We start from the raw sequence: 23,285 nt of genomic DNA, 5'->3' as shown, positions 1-23,285 counted from the left end.
CTGGTGTTCCCAGAATTGCTGCTTCTTCCTGTGTTCATTTTTGATATGTTGCAGGAAGAGTTCTGTTAAAAGAACTCTTGGAGCTCTTGTCACCTTCTGTTAGGAAAGCAACCAAGTAGCTTTACTGTCAAGCTCAGTGTAAATAGTCCGATTCAATTTCCACCTGGCTTCTCTGGAGAACAATTCCAGGCTAACTTTGCCTATGCTTGGTAAGTTTTTGTTTAATATCTCTGTATTGCTTTGATACTGAGGTTCATGGTTTTATAGCCCATGATGTATGATGAGAGCACCAGGCTCTTTCCTCTGAGTAACACAACCTATACAAATAGAAAATGAAGTGGTAGTTGTGCCTGTACTATGTCTGCTAACTACAGTGTTTATCAGTTTTGCTATCTGCTAATCAGCACTACATTGTATTAACATACCTCTGAGGTATTCCGCACGTGATAGTACTAAATCAACAGCCTGGTTACAGTTTATCAACTCTGTTGACTTTCACAGGATTCCTCGAGTCACACCAGCATTCAGTATTACTCTGCAGGAGTCTGGTTATAAAACCATTATCACCTTAAGAAACACCTTCTGTAACTTTCTACTGCATTTTTTCTCCTGTGTGGAAAAAGTGGTAGGGAACAGTTCAATCATTGTTCACACAGGAGTAGACCGGTGATGAATATGAACAGTGGTGGTGTGCTTGACGGTCTTCGCATGTTACTTGCCAGTGCTCCATTTTGTATTTCCTTTGGAGATAGAGCTGACCAGTTAGTGAATTGAAGCCAGTTTGCCTGAAAGCCTTAAAACCAAAGAATATTTGTCCATGTTATCATCTCTCTCTCCTTGAGAACTTCTCCTTCTTTGCTTTAGTATTAACAGCATTTGTTGTCATGGAGAACATACACGGTGGCCTGCAACGCAAGTGGAACGGAGGACTGAGCAGTACAGAGCAGTAATGCTGGGAGCAACAGGGAGAAACGTTGGCTTTGTTGAATTCTATAAGAAAACTCCACTAGATTTCAGTGGACCAAATATTTTGATTCATGGTGTGAACATGTGCATCCAAAAATTCTGCTCCAATGACTTTTATTAAAAGCCTGATGAATAAGAGCCTCGTGTATTAATACTGAGGAGCGTCATGGAAGGAGTGTATTCAGAATGGGTATCTGCAGTGGATGTAGGAGGGACTTCTAGTATCCTGGCAGGAAGAATAAAGAATCCTAAAGAAAATTATGTATGAAGTAAGCAAAGGGAATGAGAGTGATGGCAGGGTATAAGAGGAACTGGAAGATCTGGGCTCTGAAAAGCTCCAAAGACACTGGTAAGAGTAGAGTGGAAGGCAAGAGAGCTTCAGATTGAAGCACCAGCAGCCACCTGAAATTCTGCATTTTGAAAGTAATCCGTTTCAGTTCAGCCATAGTGCCAGCTCCTTCAATATTAATGTTGCTTGCTGTATGGTTCTAGTAAAAAATGAAGATGCCACCTAGGAAAGTAGCAACAGAGAAGCTAAAAAAAAAAAATGCATCAGAAGCTATCTGACTTCATGTCTCTATGCAATACTGGCTGTCATTTTGCTTTTCACTATTGGATTATTACAAAAGGTGACTAATGCTGAAGTCCCATAGGACCAGTGTCTGGTCCCATATTAAGCCAGAAAAAGAAACATTTAAAAGAACTGCTTAGTTGTAGAATGGTAAATTTCAGTTGTAGATTGAAAGGGCTGTAGACAATCCCAGTAGCAGAGTTTCCTTCCTAGCAAAAGGCTTTGTTTCCCCATGCTTGTTACTTTTGGCACAGTTCCTTCCTCCTATCTCCAAAGTTGATGCTTTTGTTGTCAAAATTTGTTGTGTATTCAAGGCTAGAGAGCCCCTAAAGAAAACTTGGAGAATCTCAGATCTAGTACTGAATCTTGTATCTCTTGGCAAGTAAATAAGCTCATATATATACATGATTGTCAGTTTGTTGAATTTTAGTGATAGCTGTTTATAAACTTGGATTTAGCGAACCAATAGAAGTTTACTCAAAACTCCTACAGGTTGTTAAGCTTTGCAGAGTGTACATAGTACATAGTTGTCGTGAAAATTGCAATGTGGGACATTCAGCATCCCAATAAATATTTTAAGTGGGAGTACTGATAAAAGGATTTGTGATAGAGGCTTTCATGAATAAAAGTGAGCTTTCAGGCCTAGTCCATGCATGTAATTATTCTTTGTCATGCAACTGGAGTTTGGAGTGACTTTCCCTTTAATTTCTCAACAGATTTTGGATTTGGAAATTTCTATAAGAGTGGTGAACCTCTGACGACTTGGTGTGGAAGCCCACCATATGCAGCCCCAGAAGTCTTTGAAGGACAGCAGTATGAGGGACCCCAGCTGGATATCTGGGTATCATTATTCTTTTTTCAACTGGATTCAAGTCTACTATTAGGAAGCTGGAACAAAGGGATGATATTTGATTTTTCTTAAGCTGCAGACAAGGTGTTCCTCTTCAGCTTTATTTCTTGAGTGTCATAAAATGCATCTTAACATGAATAGCATTGCAGTTACCTATCCAGGTGGCTGTTAAATGTACATTGTAGGTGTATGTTATCCCACTAGAGGGAAAACTGTAGCTCCTCCAAATCTCTCCTGACTGTATGCATGAACTTTTCTTTTTCCCCAGTGCATTTAATATGCATTTAAGTGGGAACCGAACTTGTAAGGCTTTACGTTCTTGATGAGGTTAAAGGGATTCTGAGCCACTGAAACACAAGAGAGATGATGACTGCTTTGCTCTTTGAGCTGGAAACAAGCACATTTGTGCCATAAACAATTCTACTGCAGGCAGCTGTGCATTTTTGAGTCATTGTGTCTCCATGTGTACTACTGTAACAGAAGATGACAGAGAGTAACCCACATTTTTATGCAATGGAAGAGGGACTAACATGAACTGAAGAAGTTCTGTGCACCCTTGATGCATTGTCAGAGCGTGCTTTTCATTCCTAATTTGCTTTTGGTTTGGGTTTTTTGTTTGGTTGATTTTTAATTTTGGTATTCTAGTGCTTACCATGATGGATTCATGCAACCAGAGACAGTACAATTTGTCAGTCTCTGCTCTGGCATCATTTGCAGTAATAATATTGCACATAGCATAACAACATGGGCACCGACATTTTGGTCAGAGCCTGTTACACAAACGGGGCACTTCAATGAAAGTCACCTTTCAGCTGCTAATCTAGTTTAAATTAATCTAATTGCATTAACAAATAAAAGCTGTACTTTTAGATGCATATAGTGTGTATGCATGAATCTCTCTGTGTACATACACATATATATGTAGCTAGCTAGAGTTTAAAAAAAAAGGCTACAGCCTTTGAAACTGCAGTAACTGGCAAGTAAATGTACAGCAGCCCCCAGCTATGCTTAGTCTTTCAAGTAGCACAGACACTGAATGTCAGAAATGAATCTCTGAACTTTGGTAATACCAATGTTCTTTAAATATACACGGTTCTAAGTTGTTAATAGAATCTGCCTGCCCACAAAGAGAAGCACCCAGGTGTTTAAGATAAGTGAAGATGATGATGATGATTTTACCTTCAGAGATGAGTTAAGGATTCTGTATCTCTTTGCAACATCCAATCACAGGACAGGTCTGCTGAAAGTGCTAAGTTTGCAGGAGGAATGCAACAATCCACAGTTCAGTTTTTGGCAAGTTAAGGACAGAAGCAGTTCCTTTTAAAAATACCTATTTAATTTTAAAATCTGTGTACTTACAAACTTTTAAGGTGAATGCTGAATACCTGCTTTTTCCCCTTGAGAAATCCAGTGTTGTGGCTGTCTATGCCAGCTGATTGGCATGAGGGTCTGGTGTGGTTATTTCATCTAGTGTGGCGCTGTATTTTTTTGGCATATACTCCAAGACTATTTCCACTTGCAGTGCCAATTAACTTGCATACTTTCAAAAATTAGCCTGGCAGTTGGAGGAGAGCTCTTGCCCAGATTGTCTCCTTTCGCTCATATTAAATAGTCCCTCATGCTCAGCACTGGATATGGCAGTGCAGAATTATTAGTTGGTGTTCCCCTGAAGCTGACTATTCATGAAGTTACCAGTGTGCCTCTTACCCAGGCTTTTTCAGATTGATAAATGTAAAAGATTACAGTTTCTTATTTTGAGCGGCTGCTGTTTAAGGTTTGTTTTTGTTTGAACAACATTAAGATTAATAAAAAGTATCTCTAATTCTCACCTGAAGTTGGGGCTCACTTTTCAGGTATCATTCAGTCATCATCGTGGAGCTTCCTGCTAGCAGCCAGAGTCTCTAACCCATTACACTTCAGCTTACCTGCTTATCAGCACAAGGTACTGCAAGCCTAGCCATTTTGGGTTAGCTGAGTGTTCTTAATGTTTAGGGATCTTCAGAAATCTACCTCCTTTTTTTGTAAATTTCCTGTTTCTGCAGAACATAATTTTAATTTTTTCTGTGACAGGATTTGGCTAGCCAACCTCAGACACTTGCTTGTAGCTTGAAAAACAAAATGACTATTCTTTTTCTTACAGAGCATGGGTGTAGTTCTTTACGTTTTGGTCTGTGGAGCATTACCTTTTGATGGACCAACACTCCCCATACTGAGGCAACGAGTTCTTGAAGGAAGGTTCAGGATCCCTTATTTTATGTCAGAAGGTAACAAAGTGTTCTCCTCTGCTTAGTGTGGTAAGCCTTGAGTAAATTCTAGAATAATCTCTGTTGCAATACAGCAAAGGGTGGTGCATCTGCACACTAGATCTTGGTATGGCCCACTATTCATTTTGCAAAGAAACACAAATTAGCCCAGGTGAGCTGTGTGCCTTTGCATTTAGGCTGCTGCTAGGCAAACCAACTCATTTTTCCCAGTGCAAGGTGTGGAGATTGCAGTGTGGCTGTGCCCGTGGGCAGGGAGAGAGTTGAAATGGAAGCCGAAGGCTTCTGCTTCTACTGTGAACAGAAATACGGGGATGCAGGGGGAGAGGCACATTTGTCTAGAAGTCCACATACATTTTAATGTGGAAAGAAAATATGCTGTGGAGCCTAAGTTGCGGATTGGGCATTTCCTGGTTTTTGACAGCGTCTGCTAAACCAAAGCAAAAAAGTGCACGACCAGTTCATATGCCAGGTTCTCATTGTCATTTACCTGGGACTTCCACATGTGCCTGAGAGATCTCTCCCTCACCTCATTGCCCCATCAGCTGGGTTTTACTCTCCCTCATGCCTCTTCAGACAAGTGGCACCATTTTTATGCAGGCTTTGATGATGTCCTTCAGCTTCTCTATATTAAAGGGTTTCAGAACAACCTTCCTGAATCAAATCCTCTTTCAGTATACTACTTTCTGTGCAATTTTTTAAAAGGGAATTAAAAATATGTTTTTCAGCCCCATTGAGGGTTCTGTGGTGTAAAACATTCTAGTCCTCCCCTGTTTATTTCTGGTGACATGTAATCTGTGCAGCTCCTGAAAATAGCCACTACAGTGTAGCTATAGTGCATTTGGTTGCTTTTAGCAATGCAGTTACAGCACCATGGTAACCCCTAGGCTTCCTGTGCGCATTTTATGGCTGGTGCTGAACTCTATTGTATTTCTGTGACTTCGCTGACATAGGTATGCAAGCTAGATCCAGGTACCTTTGTGTGAGTTGCAATCATCGCTGTGACTGCAGTGTAGATTTGCAGTTTCACAGGCTGTTTGCCACTCCACTTGCTGATCACATGGTGATGCAGGGAGTGGGGAAGGGTGTGCCTCTCAACAAAACTTGAAAACAAGAGAAATAGATAGGACTAAAGAGCCAGAAATCGCTCTCTACGCTATTTGTCATAACTACCTGAATGGACTGACTCATAAAACTGTACTGTAGCCATATCATGGTCAGCTAGAAATGCATGGTGGATTGATAACTCCCTTAAAGGAACTCACATTGACTTCCTAGCATATACAAACTGCATGTTCATCTCTCATCTTCCGAAAACCAACTGAGATCTGAAGAAAAATGTGAGGGTTTCAATGCCCTCCAGAGTGTAGTAGTCAGAAAGCAGCAATGGTTTGGTGTGTTCAGAATTATTCTGACATCTAAAGCTACCAATAGTGCTTTGGTCCTGGAATTAACACAGATTAACCTGCAGACCCACTGGCTACTATTCAGAGCCACAGGGACATGATTCTTACCTTTGTTTTGCCAATCCCTTGTTTTATGAGGCTGGACAAACTATTTCAAACTGTGCTGGAGAAGCCCACCACACTTCACAGAGGTTGTTAGATGCTTTATCAGTTAATGTTAGCACTGTACTTAGAACAGCACAAGCAGCTTCAAAGAAGTATTAAATATTATTATAACCTTAATGTGTGAGCTATGTAAAAGGAAAGGCACTGTTGAGCTATACAATGTATTTAAAGAAGTTGGGGGTTTGTCCTTCTTAATGTGACTTTTAATCTTGCTTTGAAAGATTGTTTTAGCCTTCACAAAATGTATTTAGCACAGAAGCTAGGTAGAAGGCAGGTGGTTTCCTGTTGTCATGCTCTGTATTGGTAGGGCTCAGGTGAATATATGTGAGTAGCACTTAGCAGATTGGTAATTTTTTTTCTTTCCCCAACAGAGTGTGAACATCTGATTAGAAGAATGTTGGTCCTAGACCCATCCAAACGGTTAACTATTGCTCAGATTAAGGAGCACAAGTGGATGCTTGTAGAAGTTCCTGTGCAGAGACCTATTCTTTATCCACCAGGAGAGGAGAATGAGCCTTCCATTGGAGAATATAACGAGCAGGTCTTACGGCTAATGCACAGCCTTGGAATAGACCAACAGAAAACTATTGAGGTAAAATATTTGTCCCTGGAGGGAAGGTCTCCCATTTGGTTTTGATGACTCAAATTTATTACCTCAGTTGATTGCAACATTCATTATTTCAGCAGTTAAGCAAAAACCCCACAAAACTGGTGGTATATTTTACCTGGTCAGACCCTAGCAGGGGTAAACACATTAAACATGCTATGCTGCTGATGTCTCTGTGCCAGCAGATTGCTCAGGAAGAGGAGAGATATCCCTCTAGAATCCTAGTGGAGAGGAGGTGTCTTTGTTATGCAAACTGCAGGAAAAACATTGTGCAGTGTGCTCACAGACAACTTCACCTGTGTGCTTTATGCTGACTGGCCACGCCCAGCTATTCCAGGTCAAGGCATCCTTTGCCCAGAGAGGAAAACACGTCAATGAAAAAGCAGCACTGTGAAAGAAATGATACTCCTCTGTGTCAGAAATCCAAATTAGAGCCTGTGGAAAAGAATAATGTGTTCTGGCGCAGGACTATGTACTGTTCTTTCAGTGCATTAACTATTTAACTATTTAATTTTAAAAAGTACACATTTCAGAAAGTTTTGTTGGAATTGCTTTAAGCTAGAGGGCCCATAGAAATATAGTGTGCACTGTGTAAAAAAAGGTAGCCCGTTGGGACTGCCTGTTAAAATGGTGATACTTGGTGCTACTTATGATTGCTCATTTCTAGAGACTTGTTTGTTAGCGAAGTTGATTCTTAAGCATGGAAGTAAAATAAAGCAGCTGTATTAGCTTCTGTGCTGTTAGATTTCCTGGGTGGGGTTGGGTAAACCATTACTCCTCAAATGGAGAGAGAGGAAGGAAATCAGAATTGAAAGTAAATTCATTTTGAAATTCTATGAGGGTGGAAAACGAAACTCAAAAAGGAGCATAAAAGCAGTAAGCAGTTTAATGTTTGTCCAATCCTAAATCATACTTCTTCTCAAACATAAATGGTAAGACTCCCTGTGGAGTTCCCACAATCGTTTCCTTTAGGATGGTTGATACTCGAAACCCTTGTGGAGGTTGGCAGTTTGAGTACTTGGAGAAGAGGCTAGTTTCTCTACACTGCAGAGGCTCAGTTCCCCATTGCTTCTAGTGACTTGGAACGGCCAATGTATTCAGGAGGTCTGGGAGCTCGGTCCCTTCTCGAGGTTCAAATTTTTGAGGGTTCAGAGTAGCGCCTGAATGTTGGTTAACTACAAGTACTGTTGCAGCTCAGAACATAGCAAGCTCCTGTGAGCTTGCCACTAAACTAAGGTTGATGCATATTGGGCTGTACCCACACTTTTAAGCTTCTCTTTTTCAGTCTCTGCAGAACAAGAGTTATAACCACTTCGCTGCTATCTATTACTTGTTGGTGGAAAGGCTCAAATCACATCGGAGTAGCTTCCCCGTAGAACAGAGAGTTGATGCTCGTCAGCGTCGGCCAAGCACTATCGCTGAGCAGACAGTAGCCAAGGTAAGGTCTCATTCCTAGCAGAGCTAGGCTTAAGGCTGTTCAAGACAGCCTTGTTCGAGACTTCTCTTTCAAAATGGCATTTTAACATATATTCACGTAGAATCCATTGCTGTTTTCTCATTTCTATAGTATGTAGACTTGCAGCATCAATTTGGAAAGGCTTTTTTGGATTTGCCTCCTGTCAGAACTGTATGATGACAAATCAGTTGTCTGCCATGCCTCCTACAGCTGCTCCTGCTGCTACCTCCTTCCCACTCCGGGGTGGGGGGAGAAAAAAAAAAGAGGGTTTTGGAGGGGACTAGACAAGTTTTAAATGAGAAAGGGAAGTTGACTGCATTCTAAGCCTAAAATGCAAAACCAGGTTTTGGCTTTAATGGGTATCTTGTGCATGGTTTAACCTTAACTCCCCATTTATTGCCCAGTTAAAGAGAGAGTACTGTGCTTGTGCTTCTAATTAGAATACTTCTATTCTTGAGAATGTCAGACCTTTTGTTGGGAAGTTGTGGGTTAAAACATTAGAGAAATACCATTTCTGGAGACTAGGAGTATCTTTACTGTGATTGACAAAGGAGCTGTTGAATTTATGGAGAGGTGCTAGCATGGGGGCTAAAAGCATGCAGGCGCTACTTAGTGTTTTAAACATAGTTACTTTAAAGGGACCTGTTGAAAATAGAATTGCTTTCCCCCCTGCTGTTCTTTAGATATACTTTCTGTCTTCCATAAAATGAAGCGTAGCAAAGAATAGTAAAGAGGTACCCAAAAGAAAATACTAGAATCAACCTATCAGGTTAAGATGCCAATTCATTGTGGTATCTTAAGTTACCCGATAAAAATACCATTGTCATGAGACTCCTAATGGCTCAAGACGCAGAGATTCATTCTTAAATAATGTCATTTAATATTTGCACCACTTTTTCCTCCTGTGACCCAGCAAGAGTCCAATTTCATGGGAAACTTCGCAGCATGGAGAACCTCTATATGTGTACAGCCAATGTGATGACTGACTAATTGATTTAAGTCCTAAGGATGTCATGTGTATTTTATCAAGAGCCACTCTGGGTGCTTCTTATGTCTGGTGCCAGCTCTTCCATTGCGGAAGGCTGTCCACTTAGTAGCCTCTTTAATTATACTGACTGATTCAGCACAGGCTCTAAGGCTATTTAGTCTGCTTCTTCCCTAGTAATTTTCTTCAGAAAGGTCATGTACAGTTTATTGTGTTTTAGTCCAATAACTCTCAGATTTTTTTTTTACATGTTCTTTTGTTTCGTTGAGATACACAGATGTACAGGTTTTGATTTCTCTTAATGCATAACGGGAAACATGAAAGACTTGGCCTAAGATGACTCAGATTTATCGTGGTCTCAAGTAAACCAAGTTCACAGCCTCCTAGATACTGTATTGCTGTTCTATAGAACAAGTGCCCAGACTTCATTTCCAGGAGAAATCTCAACCATGCTGCTTCTTTTTTGCTTGAGACAGCAAGACCCCATTTGGATTCTGTTGAAATGAAAGCCAAATCACTTCAGCTATGAAAACATAGGTCCAGGAACAATAGGGCTGACAAAGATTAAAACCAGCTATTTTCTTAGATATTAGTTCTAATGATAGAGAGACAGTATTCCAAAGCAGATTATTAATTAGAAGATGTAGTAAAAGCAGGTGGAAACAGATAAACAAGGAGGAAGAAAAAAACCTCCTAGAAAGTAGTTCTATATCATACTATATTTCTGTACTTTATAGCCAGATAACCACTTTTTCCTCTGGATTGCAAGCAATCTTGCAGTTATCCTGAGTAACAAGATAATTTATTTTCACACATGGTGGCACCACAGGCTCCTGTATAAGGCTGCTTGTTTCCTTTTGGATGGGCAAGTTGTGTGGATACTGCACTTCAGGAAATTAAGGTTAAGGAACCCTGATGAAAACCACTGTTTTTCTGATTGTGCCATGCTTGCCTTTCCCCGGGGCACACCTCTCCCTTCAACAGCACTCCCTCTAATACCTTAATTCAGATCCAACCTCCTCTAGTCTTTTTCAGGAAATCAGTGCATGTTAGAAAAGTCATTGAAACTACCCCTGTGCCTCATAGTAATGTTAAGGGGTTGTGTGCTGAATATAAAAAGTAATTCTAGCATGTCAGATGTTGGGGGTCACCAAAGGGTCTCAAACTAGTCTTTACTAGTAAGTGCTCAGCTTCACTGAACAGCTAGCTTAACAATGTTTGGGGTTTGGTATTTGTTTGTGTGTTTTGGGGGGTGGTGCTTTTTTAAAGTCTAAGACAGTGCAATGCATCAAAAGTGAAGAAATAAATCTCATACTTCTCCTGCTTTAGAAATGGGCTAGCTATTGTTTCTTTTTGAATGTTGTTTTCTAGCTAAAATTGTTCTGGTTTTGGAGTTCTTAAAATCTTTTTTAGGCACAAGCTGTGGTACCGTCAGTTAACTTGCATTCACAAAATGCAAGGTTGTTGCAGTCTCCAGGTCTTCCCTCAGCATCAGGAGCAGAAGCCTTTTCATTCCCTCCATCTGGCTGCCAGGGAGAGACAGCTTTTATGGAGGAAGAAAGAGTGGAGACACCAAAGGTACAGCTTAAAATCACCTTCATGTTTTGTTAAAAATCATTAAGGCTAAAAAAGATTGTTGCTTTTTAAATTACTGCCTAATAAAAGCACAGCTAGCTCTTCAATAATTAATTGAAGATCAGTTCCTTCCGATCAGTTCATCATCCAAAAACAAAGCACTGTGGAGTCTGGGCCAGAGTATTTGCTAATCCAAACTAATGTCACTTCATTGACCTTGGTATGCCTCCTGTGTCTTGGTACTTGCTGAGCTGGAGAATCCTGCTGCTTCTCTCCTTTCAGTAGCCTTTTCCTCAAAGACCTGATGTTCTCAGCCTGCTCCTAGGCACTTAAGCATATGCTGTCCCCCAAAATGCTGATCTCCAACAAGTTCTCATTCCTGGGTAACCTCTCAGGATAGAGAGCAAGTCAGATACAAAGTATAAAGACCTTTAGTATCTAAACACTTGATCTGTACGTTTCTTGTACTTGCTGAATAAAACACATGCCTGTTTCTCTAAATTTAGGTATTCTCTGAATGTCACAGTTCTAGGTATTCCAGATACTTTTTCTACTTCTCTCTTGCATATATCTTTCAACAGATGTGTCTCTTTTTTGATCGCTAATCTGCCTCTACCGTTCCTTGCTTACATTCAATCTGACCACACTATCATTTGTAAAAGAAAAATCAACATACAATAGTGACAATTTTTTCTTCTTCTCACACATTTTAAAGGGGTTCTGAAGACTCGTCGTATATAGCTTCTAATACAAAGAGTTCACTGCTGAGCATCTGGAGTAACCTACTCAGCTACTCATCCAAAAATTCAGACAAATGAGAACAGGAAGGTATAATGGAACCTTAACCATAAGTTTCCATTGCCAGCTAAAGCAATTAAAATACCATGCACTTAAAATTCCATATTGCTGCCAATTTCATAATAAACCGTCCAAAAGAGTATACATTTTTGTTAATTTTTTTTGTTGAGTGATAAATAGCCAGCAGGACCTTATGACTGTCAAAAATTATTAGAACTGCAGCATCTCAAAGAGGTCGCAGCAGTTGTAGGCCATTTCTGTAACTAGGAATGCCTGTAAAATCTTCGCTGGAGACCATGTAAAATTGTGGCTCCATCTAATGGGTTTTGTTTCCTGTAATCAGGATGGAAGACTTTGTATAAGCTTTCCACATCTCCACAGTTAACAGACTTAACTGAACTCAACTAATAGGATGTGATAGCTCCACAGCCTTATAAATGTATGGTTACAGCTTAATTCTCTGAAGGGAGCTACAGTCAGATCTATTTTGCCATGCAACTTTGAGGTCTGTGACGATACTCTGCAGGGTAGCAAAGAGTAAGTGAAACACACAGGAGTTAGCAGTTGGAGCTTTTGTGAGGAAGAGGAATTAGCTTAAAAGAATTACGTTGATGAAGTATATTATTGTTATTATTCTCATGAAGCTTTTGTTGTTCTGTCATATATCATATTGTATTAAAAATTTAATTTCAGCATATTGTATTTTTCCTGGTGCCAGCTAGGAGTTTGATTCCATGCTTGTAGTTTTGAAGCTTTTATTGCTCACTTACTGGTTAGTTACCAACACTAAGAGCATGGCCCTCATTCTCATTGCTGTTTTAAGTAACTCCTTATGTGGTCTCTTACAGCTGGAGAACAAAGCAGTTCAAAGACACTTGGAAATTGACATTTCAAACTTTATTTTGCATCCCCCTTTGCTTCTATAGATGCAGTTTTGCCAGAGCAGATCAACAAATGTTTACTACAGTGAGGTGTCAAATTACAATTGACTTGGAAATATTCAGTGTCTCAAGTATTATAGAACATGTCCACTAAAGACTTCCAAGCTGTGATCCATGTGCCATGGTAAACTACAGAGGGCCAACTGCCCACATGGTACTGGTTCTCTTTCCTTTCAGGCAGTTCACTAAATAGACTTTCCAGTGCTTTTGCTGACAGATCAGTGGAAGGCATTTTCCACAGATGGAAAGTAATGTGTGCACGAAATTAAGCTTAAAGATGTAAACCATCGAATTAAAAGAGAAGCAGCAGATCCAAAATTTTCCTGTGCAAGCATCATCATTTTACTGATGCTCAAAATATTTATAGCTATTTCTCAATACTGCTTTAAATATTTTCCTAGGGTACTACCATGTAGTCTGCTTGCAAGACCATTTGTTAAAAGCCATTGTTAATGCTGTGAAGCTTCTTTTCCAGAAACACTTGTTTTCAAAATACTGAAGGACTTTGAAGGAAATTCAGGAGCGGTTCATCAACAGTTTTACATAAAGTCATCTGTAGCAGTGATAGGCTTTAAGCTAAACGAGCATGTTGTTTTGTCCATATTTTACCCAACCTGATCCTACCAAAAAGGTAGGAGTGACTTGTGCAATGGGGCGTTTATTAGAGCTTCTAGGGCATTAGAGAACAGAATAGCCACCCCAAAACTGCATGACATGCAAGCTGTGGTCCTCAAAATCCAAGCAGTTGCATATGGCAAAGAATTAGTTAAGGTACAGAAGAATTCAGGACAAACTGATTTGGAGAATTGAAACAGAATTGAAATCCTGGGAGTATTTTAGGGTGGAAAACTACCTCTAGAGGCCCTCTAGTCCAACCTCCTGCTAAAAGGAGGTCCAACTGTAAAGCTAGATGAGCTCTGAGCTTTATCAAGTTGAATGAATCCAAGGAGGGAGATTCCACACCATCTCTAGGCAACCTTTGTTTTGCAGAGGAGCACCATGAATCAAATGTACTTTTGCTGCAAAGTGTGCATTTATTATATTATTCTTTAACACAGCTCTGCAAGAATGCTGCACCATTAAATGCAAGACTTTTTTCATAGTGTTTATCTGAGTATCTGAGTGTGCTAAATGAGCACGGTAGGTATAGTAAGGGGAAACAATAATACTGTGCGTTCCATAAATATTTAGTTAAGCTGGCAAAGGTTTTTAATAACTGGGGGAGGGGGGTACGGGGGGGGAAAAGCAGCCCTGGAGAACGTAGTACTGTGGAAATAAGAGTATTTAGATTTAGGGAGTTGAGTACTTAGAGAATGTCAGTGGTGATCCTACCTGGAGGGATTTGTTTGTCACTTGCAATTCTTAACAAGTCTTACTTAACTCAGTAGATTACAGGGAGGTTCAGGCAATTTAAATATCCAAGCTGCTCTCAGTCTACGTGATAGGCAGACATTTCTTGCACTTTGGGGTGATGTTCTGTGCACATAATTGAAAGCTGTCCACCTTCTCCTTGTGCCATTTAGGTAAATGGCTGCCTGCTAGATCCTGTACCTCCTGTGGTGATTAGGAAAGGATGCCAATCACTGCCTACCAGCATGATGGAAACTTCTATTGATGAAGGAATAGAGGCAGAAGGCGAGTCAGAAGACCCTGCGCAGGCATTTGCAGCCCTCCAAGCAGCTCGCTGTGGGAAGCGACGTCACACTCTGGCAGAAGTTACCAACCAGCTGGTGATGATGCCAGGTACAGGTACAGAAGTTAGCACAGACATCTCAGAGCTCATTTCCTGCTCTCAGCACTCAATCCAGTAAGCCTAGGATGAAAAATATTAGGTTTTAAGAGTGACAAGCACAAGACAGTTTCTTGGTTTTGTTACCTAGCATTGCCATAAAAGCCAAAAGGGAAAAAAGGCCCCACAACAAAATACCGCAAAAACTGCTGTACAGACAGTACAAAACCAAAGCAGCAAACATGCAGGTGGCTACAGTCATGTACATCCCCAATAGCAACTGCTAAAGTCTGGCAAGTTGGCTTGTACTTCTTCACGTAACTAAATGTCCCCAAAAAATGTGCTGACAGAGAACAGTGGGGAAAACAAAAACCTCTGGTTTCTTACATATTCCAAAACCAGCAAGGTGAGCAAGCATTTCAGCTCAGGCTTGCCAGGATTATTTGTGGAAAAAAACACTGAACCAGTGAACATCATCTGCATAGCATCTTACGCTGCAGTAATGTGAAAATCAGTAGCAAATCCTCATTCTGGTACTGCAAGTGGTAAATTACAATTACTTTATCAGACTTGATTTTGTTTCTCTGAGACGGTCACTGTTGGCAGAAATAGCTTGAGCCAGTGGCACTATCTTTGCTTTGCTAAATTACTGCTACACTTTCCTTTTCTGGCTTTTGATTTTTATCACAGGGAAGGTCTATTCATTGGATGAAAACTCATCTCTGGGCAGCATTGATTCAGAGTATGACATGGGATCCATTCAGAGAGAGGTTAAATTTCTGGAAGACACCCCTTCCTTGAAAGAAATGGTGCTAACTAACCAACAAGCACCCAGAATGACACCTTTCATAGGTCTGAGACCTGCCAATCCAGCCATGCAGGCACTCACCTCCCAAAAGCGAGAGACCCACAACCGCTCTCCTGTCAGTTTCCGAGAGGGGCGCAGAGCTTCTGACACATCTCTCACACAAGGTAATTATACCTATTGTCATGACACGTTATACCTAGATATAGTAGTAACTGTACTCCCTACACAGAAGCACCAAGCCACCTTGTGACTTGGTTGTTACCTTATCTCACGTTTGCTATGCTAACCAGCTATGAAGTAACTGATTTTCTGACAAGGATTTTGCTCAACTCTTCTCCAGGAATTGTAGCATTTAGACAGCACCTCCAGAATCTGGCACGAACCAAAGGAATCCTGGAACTGAACAAAGTCCAGTTGCTGTATGAACAGATGCGATCAGAAGAAGAACCTTCCCTGACATCAACTGCCACCCAGTTGCAGGACATCATTAATAGTCCTCCGCAGGTACTTAAACCAGAAATCAAGCTTCATCTTTCAAGAGTTAATGCTTTGGGACTAATAAGGAGAGGATAAGATGTTCTGGACATCTGAGAAGAGCTAATTTATAGATAAAGTTCCCTCTTCTCCTTTCTGTCTGCAGAATAGAGAATGGGCATTTGCAGGCTAGACTTTGCAATCCTCATGGTGTCAATGAGATTGCCTTGTTAGCTTTCTGAATCCAACATTTTTTTATGCTTTTATTCTGAAGGATGATTTAGATTTAACAAATCCCAATAATATCTTTTCCTGTTAGAGTTGGTCTGGTATAACTGTAAGAAGTATAAAAGCCAAGTGATAACAGCCTGATTTGCATAGTGAAATGCTAAATAGCTTTGACCAGCTCCCTAGTTATTTGTTTCAAATGAAACAGGTTGCAGCAAACAGGAATCATACGTTCCTGTTAAACCCCTGGAATAAAATGGGTAAGATGTACACAGGCTCTGTGTACACAGTACACACAGTACTCTGAGGACCTAATGTTCCAGATGAAGTCTGCTATTCTTAAAGCTCCAGCTGTTAATTTCTGACTGCTGGAAAACTTCAGCTCTGATGATCACAAAGTTGTAATGCTTTCACAAGAACCTCTTGCTTGATGTAAATACGCTGCAGTGCTTATGGTACTCTCATGACAACAATTCTCTCCCCTCCCATGTCAGCACTCTCCAGCTTGCTAGAGATGCCTACTCTGCATGTATCCTCTCCACCACCATTGAAAGCTTTTCACCTTCTGTTTTGAAGCTGTGAAATGAGAGCTGCACGAAAGCACATTGAGAGTTTGGACAGCTTTCTAACCCTGTACATTTAATATTTCAGAGGGCAAGCCAGAAAATGCATTTCATATACTACTATTTTAATTACAGATGTAAGCTCTTGCCATTTTGCAGCACAGATTGTTCAAAGTTTTATAATTTAGGCTCCTCACCATGCAGTGAAAGTGGTGACACCAGAGATCAATCCATATGGCAGCCATGAAACCTCTGTCAGAGGAAGCCCTTAAAGAAGGGGTTGAAGCAGAAAAGCCTATTTCTGGGGATGAAACTTGTTCCTCTTCTCTCTGCAGGAGGAAGCATCTCAGCAGCAGCAGGAAGCTGCATCTACTTTCCCAAATGGTGCACATCCCCCATTACTATCCAGACGGCAGAGCTTAGAAACGCAGTACTTAAAACACAGGCTCCAGGTACCATACCACCTCTCCACTGAATTAAGAGCTGCTGTTACTACACAGCAGACTAGCCTTCTAGATCTTATTTCTCAGGAAAAATCAGTCAAAGGCTAAATTAGCAGAGAACAACTGAATTTGAAATTATACTGTATTTTTCTTTTGTCAGACACTGACCCAAATTATGCAAAAAGTATACTATATTCCTGCTCTTTTCCTACTCAGTCTGCTACTGCATAGTGTTGTTAAGACAATTTGAAGTAACCACTAGTGAATACCGATTGTTTTGCACCCTATAAAGGTTATGCATCAGCATCTGAGGAGCCACTTGTGATCCCCAGAGCTTACTGTTTACCCCTGCCTTTTTTTTTTTTTTTAAACAATTTTCATACAGCTTTAGTTTATAAAAAACTTCTTTTCCAGATTGCAGCTTCTCTTTCACTTGGGGAGAAATCTTTCTATGGATTCTTAGGGTACAATCTATCATGCAAAGATATTCTCTGTTCTCTAAGGGTTAGAAGTAGTGGCTCTGGTTTTAGATAGTAGCTTTACTGACAGCTTCTGAAAATGGAGTTGGGCAGTTACACTATCGTAAGGGTAGACAATCTTCTTTCACTTGCTTTGCGTACTAATGCATTAAATCAAATGCAATTTAAAACAGCACTGCTTTTCTTGCAGAAACCCACTCTACTATCAAAAGCTCAGAATACTTGCCAGCTGTACTGCAAAGAATTGCCCCGGAGTCTGGAACAGCAGTTACAAGAGCACAGGTAAGCAGCTTTCAAACTACGCAGATAAGTAATACAAGAACTGGAACAATCTCTGTCCATTTAGAAATTCGCTGAAAAAGGAAAGCTTCATTTTTAATAGAAGGGCTGTGTCCTTACAAATTTTAAAGAGGGACAACAGTCCTGCCCTGTGTTTACAAATTTCTGTGCTACGAGCTCTTTATCAGCTAACACTGCTAGGGTGCAGGTAAACGGCAAATACCTGCATGCTTCATTTAGTGCTAATGGGTGTATAGAAGCATAGGAGGAAGCCGCCCTACTACTTACATTGTTGTTTTTAATTTCACCCTCATCCTCCCAACCACTCACTGTTTACAACCTACAGATTGCAGTATTTAACTTGTCAGAACAAGTATTTAACTTGTCAGAACATGGATCGTGTATTTCTGTCTACTGGGCAGTCATTTAGATGTTTTCTGTCTCATTCCCATGACCCAATAATTTTGCAGTAAATTAATTAATTTTTTCTTGTAATAACAAGATCAGTTTAGCAGTGACCCTCCTCTGAAAAAGTTACAGTAAAGACCGAATAGATTTGAGATGTCCCCTTATAACTGTACGTATTATAGCAGACAAGATTATAATTGCCAAGTTGAAGGCTCTTCACGAGCTCATCATTTGGTAATCAAACAAGTAAGCAAGACAGGTACTGAACAGTTACTAGCCCTGAGTTTTGCAAAGGAATCACAGAAAGGAGGAGGAAAATAACCTAGCTACATGCTGTCTAGAACAAAAAAACCTGAGGAACAGGGGTATAAAAATGCTACTTGGTATCAAGAAAGCATGCAATCTGAAATTACTTTTTAGTTTATGGCTGCTCCTGACAACTGTAGAGCTGATTAATCATAATCAAAAACTTAAGTAACAGTGTTGAGAGCAGCTTGGTGTATTTCTTAAAAATAGAAAGTCTGCCAAGAGAAATAAGCTGGGAAGCAATAGATTCATTTTCTGAACGCTGTCTGCTTGCGTCAGTAGTAGGTTTCCTATTTCTGCATACTTTGGGAATGGCTTTTGGCTGGCAGGAGACCTTCACTTTGTCTTATCACAGGAATTTGTCAAAGGTAGCTACAACTTTGCACTGTGTTGTAAATTCTCACTGTTTGTAAAGAGTCAAAAACCTGGAGTATCATAAAAGTTCACAGGGAGCAGTGCAGTTCAGAGAAAAAGAATATGGCGGGGAGGGAGACTTTGTTCATTTCTATTAGTAGCCAGCAATACTCAAGTCTTCAGCTCCCAAGTTCCCCAGAGCAGTGAACAGCAGGCTTAAATTACAAATACGATGCATCTTATTCTTAGCAAACAAAATTAAACAATGCATGGGATTAACTGCACAGGAAAAAATCACTAGGCCATTAAAAATGTTATCAAAACTGAGCCTCTGCACATTTGCTGAAAGGTGAAGATTCTGGTCTGCTGTAAAATTTAATAAACAAGATTGCCCAGGAATTTTCCAATTCTGTACTTCACTCCCTGGTGGAACTGCTGGAGTGGCTAGCAGGCAGGACTCATGCTAGCACCTTAACACTTCAAAAGGCAAAAATAATTGCTGTGTATGTCCTTGATTCAGGCTGCATCAGAAGAGGCTCTTTCTCCAGAAGCAGTCCCAGCTGCAGGCCTATTTTAACCAAATGCAAATAGCTGAGAGCTCATACCCAAGGTCAAGTCAACTGCCACTTTCATGCCAAGAGGAGCAACAACAGCAGCAGCAGCAGCAATCAACGCAGTTCAGCTTGCAGCAGCCTCTGAGCCCTGTAATGGAGCCTTCCTCAGAACAAATGCAATATGACCCCTTCCTCAGTCAATACCAGAAGGTACAGCTGGATCCGCTGCCACCCTCCCAGATCACCAGCTCATCACGGTTGTCATCACCGGTTCAGGTGCAGCAGCCACCACAGTCCTTACAGTATTCATATGAGACTTGTGAATTGCCTGTTGTCACCTCTTCTGAGCCAGACTACCCAGACCAGTGCCAGTATTCCATGGACCCAGCACAACACAACAGTGTAGCATTGCCTGACAGCCAGAGCAGCTCGGCATCTCCTGAGTCTCAGTCAAACTATGATGCATTAACCCTCTCGGAATTGCCCGGACTCTTTGATTGCGAAATGATGGAGACTGTAGATCCCCAGCACAGTGGCTATGTCCTGGTGAATTAATACTATGGGGTGACTAACATGAGTGAAAGACGGGACTAATGGAGAAGCATGTGAATTTTTGTTTTTTGTTCCTACCCCAAAGTTCATGGTAATTTTTCAACCCTTGAATTAACAGGGGAGCTAAAAATCCACCTGACTGGAAGAAAAGCAGGAGGTGGTGAGAAGTGTTTGGCCACTAGCTCCTCTTGCTGGTGGCAGGGGCTAGAGAACACACAGTGCAGTTTCATCCCACAAAGAACTAGTTTGCAAAGGAGGAGACAAAAAAAAAAAATGAATCTTAGAGGAAGGAAATAGCCCCTTCTAAAAAAATTGGGGAGTTTGTCAGCATTCACCTAACATTCTCTTGGAGAAATAAGAATGAGTGTACATCATATTGTACTTCTTGGCAATAAAAGCAATAGTTTTCATTGAAATTCAGGGTAGATTTGGGTCTGTGCTGATGGCAACTGTAATGCTCTTGAAACAGTAGCGTGAGATGGAATTAAAGGAAAGTTGCACTTTGGCATCCAATTGCTGGTTAAGCTACTGATCTGGAACTACTCAGTGGTAAATCTCTGAGATCACCAGGCATCTCAGACAGCCGCCCCTTCCTCCTGCTAGCAGGTAAACGGTATTTCTCAAGCCTGCCAAGGAACTTTTAATGATACACTAAGGGAAGCTTCTGGATCTCTGCTAAGCGACATCTTTACTTTGTCAAAAGATACCTGGAACTGACACAGGACACCACAGTGATTTGTAGAGACCTCTGGGTGGGAATCAGAATACAAAAGGATAAAACATTAGCTAACAGAAATAGAAGGTAAGAAGTACCATGAGAAAAGTCAAGAGCTGCAAACAATGGCATTCAAAAAAATAATTCACCGGGGTGGCTTTTGAATTCAACCCTTTTTGCAGGAAGGCCTTTGTGGAGGGCTCTGTCTTGGAGAAGTTCCAATCACTAGAAAGGATCCATCTGTCCTTCTGTTGCATTTTAAAAACAAGCAAACAAACTGTGTTTTGAGTTTGCAGTATGTGTTGCTGGTGGTTTATTGAGCTTTGTATATTTGGACAATTATTTAGGGTTTTAGAACATAAGGATAAAAACAATGAGCTTAAAAAAAAACCCCTGTGAAGTGATAGTGCTGTGCCTTTTTCAGTTCTTTATCAGCCTATATGCTTTTTTCTGAAGAAAGTAGACAATGCCCCATTTATATCCTTGCTATAGCCAAAGTCCCTTCAGAGCACACGTTCCACCATGTGGAACATAATGTTTAACTTTTTAAGTGTTTTGATTGCTTATGTATATGTAACATTGAAAGTATTACAGCAATATTTAGCATCACAAACTGTTGATGTATCAACCATTTCAACAAGCAGTTGTGTCTCCAGAACTTTCAATTGTGAAATGCAAATCATAGGAAGATTGTTTAGGAATCTGCAGGAAGTTTAGATCTCTAGTTTTGGTTCTGTCTCTAGCCTTTAAGTATTGTGGGACATTACAGGACGGCAGGCAAACAAGGCTCACAGCTAGACAGTTTAGCCCGTTTCTGAGCAAACATTAAGCACAACTGCAGATTCATTAAAGCACAAAGGATTGCAGAGAAAACTGGTGATCACACATGTAGAAAGCACCACTGTTTGGAAAGTTTGGTGAGCTAAGATCTTTGATACTGAAAATAATAAGGTTGTAGAAAGGTGGATAATTAGCCAGCATTTATAGCAATAAGACCGCATTTAAATGTGGAATAGTGGGACTTTAGTCACTGCATTGTAGGCTGTGCAAAGGAGGGAAGGGTTTAATGACTTGACAGAAGGCACCTTGCTTCCTGTATAGTACAATTAGAGAGGCAACTCCTGTTGCTATGTAGCCTGCTCTGATACTGGTCCAGTTGTGCAGCTGGACTCAATCCTGAAGTGCTCAGTTTCTACCTCTGATATCAGTGATTCTCAAGGCATCAGCAAAGGCAAGTTTAAAGAACTGGGATAACATCCATACACTACTTACGTGGTGCAAGAAGGCTAGAAAGCTCTGCTTCAAATAGGCGAGATAGAAGAGATTTTTATTGTGGGGTTTCCCTTCAAAAGCAAACTCATCTGGCACACTGAGTAGCTATGGGACACTGAAACCCCTATGTCACCTTAAGTGACTAACAAAGGGCAGGGAAACAGCTTGACAAATACTGCAGAGTAAAAGGCCAGACATTTCACTACTAAAAGAAGAAAAAGGAAAAAAAAGGGCAACAAAGAGTCCTGTCCTTTCATTCCTTCTTTCCCACAGCATAACAAACACGTTCTAGAATATTAATATCTGACCAAGCACTCAAGGAACTATGCAGTTAAAACTGCTAACAGGACACACACCACCTATGGAGACAGGCCTGGTTCTGCTCCAGGAGCTGGGTTACTGCCGTAACTGTAACCACTTCCTTCCCCATCTAGCTCCAGGATACTGTACGTTTCAGGACTCTAAGATAAAAATAATTCTGTTCTTGAGTTCTGCAATTCATTTATCAGGATGTGCCAACTAGTCTAAGCTCATTAGAACTTTGCAGTGCTGGTGAGGGGGAAGCTACAGTGTTTTTAAATGTAGTTTAGACTGGCTATTCCCCTCAAGCAAAAGCGTATTTAACATTTCATGTAATTTCCTTTAAGCCAATTAGAATAAAAGGCTTCTAATGCGTTCTAATAAGGCAGAATATCCATTGGGTACCACTTCGCACTACTTTGAAGTGGGTTTTTTGTCCAAATCTGTTATGTCTAACATTAGAGAACTGTGGACACTACTGTTAGAGTAATTATTAGCTTTATTATCTTGTATTACAGACTCCTTTGAAGAGACTTTGGTGTGATGTTTATGGGGTAAAAATTTCATATGGAGAAAAGTGCAATATGTGTGTGTGGTACGTTCTTTAATGTATTTTTTTAAGAAGTTAGAGGGTTTAGTCTCTGCTTTGGGATAAATGCACTAGTTTTGTGAGCTCCAGTTTGGCAAGTTCATCTGTAGTATTTACATGTAACTGATATGCTGGACTCTGTAAAGCAATTACAGTGTATGAATACAAAATAAAGAATATGTGCATTTGATTTTTAAATATCTAGTGAGCTACAGCAGCCCCTGCCACTCTTGTGTTTTTAGCACACTCTCTCTATGAATTATATTGAGGTTATTTTCTCTCCGAGGCACCAAGCTACAAATGACAAAACAAGAAAATGAAAGGCTACTGCAAATGCTGGATTTTCTAGACTGAAGTTTGCTTCCTATCATTTTGACATACTTGGGGTACTAGATATCACTGACTTCGGAAGGCAAATATGAACAGACAAAGCATTCTAGTAGCTTCAACAAAAGAGCTACATTTCTTTACTGTCTGCTATGCCGTGGAATGGTAGAACACCTCAGGAGCATGACTCCAACATAGGCAAGGTCATCTGTCAGTGGTGTGTCACCTTGACTTTGAAAGAGGAAATTTATTCTCAAAAGTACTACCGGTTTTCACATTTTTCCACATTAATAAGTATATACTATCCAACAGGTGACACAAAAG

The 23,285-nt window shown here is 40.5% G+C and overlaps 1 protein-coding gene across 1 annotated transcript in view; it reads left to right on the top strand.

The window, feature by feature from the left end:
- The window catches only part of SIK2 (salt inducible kinase 2), a 55,475-nt gene extending 32,641 nt beyond the window's left edge, over window positions 1-22,834 (top strand). Inside the window, exons 5-15 of the mRNA XM_014939931.1 lie at window positions 2,254-2,378; window positions 4,528-4,651; window positions 6,591-6,811; window positions 8,112-8,264; window positions 10,681-10,845; window positions 14,105-14,324; window positions 15,001-15,282; window positions 15,459-15,622; window positions 16,719-16,835; window positions 17,496-17,587; window positions 19,173-22,834. Of these exons, the coding sequence (XP_014795417.1) occupies window positions 2,254-2,378; window positions 4,528-4,651; window positions 6,591-6,811; window positions 8,112-8,264; window positions 10,681-10,845; window positions 14,105-14,324; window positions 15,001-15,282; window positions 15,459-15,622; window positions 16,719-16,835; window positions 17,496-17,587; window positions 19,173-19,761 (2,252 nt within the window). The 3' untranslated portion in view covers window positions 19,762-22,834. The remainder of the gene's footprint in view (window positions 1-2,253; window positions 2,379-4,527; window positions 4,652-6,590; window positions 6,812-8,111; window positions 8,265-10,680; window positions 10,846-14,104; window positions 14,325-15,000; window positions 15,283-15,458; window positions 15,623-16,718; window positions 16,836-17,495; window positions 17,588-19,172) is intronic.
- Window positions 22,835-23,285: the final 451 nt, after the last annotated feature.

The sequence above is a fragment of the Calidris pugnax genome, unplaced genomic scaffold (assembly GCF_001431845.1).
Source record: "Calidris pugnax isolate Ruff unplaced genomic scaffold, ASM143184v1 scaffold92, whole genome shotgun sequence".
Classification (NCBI taxonomy): domain Eukaryota; kingdom Metazoa; phylum Chordata; class Aves; order Charadriiformes; family Scolopacidae; genus Calidris; species Calidris pugnax.
This window is presented reverse-complemented; position numbering and strand designations above follow the sequence as displayed.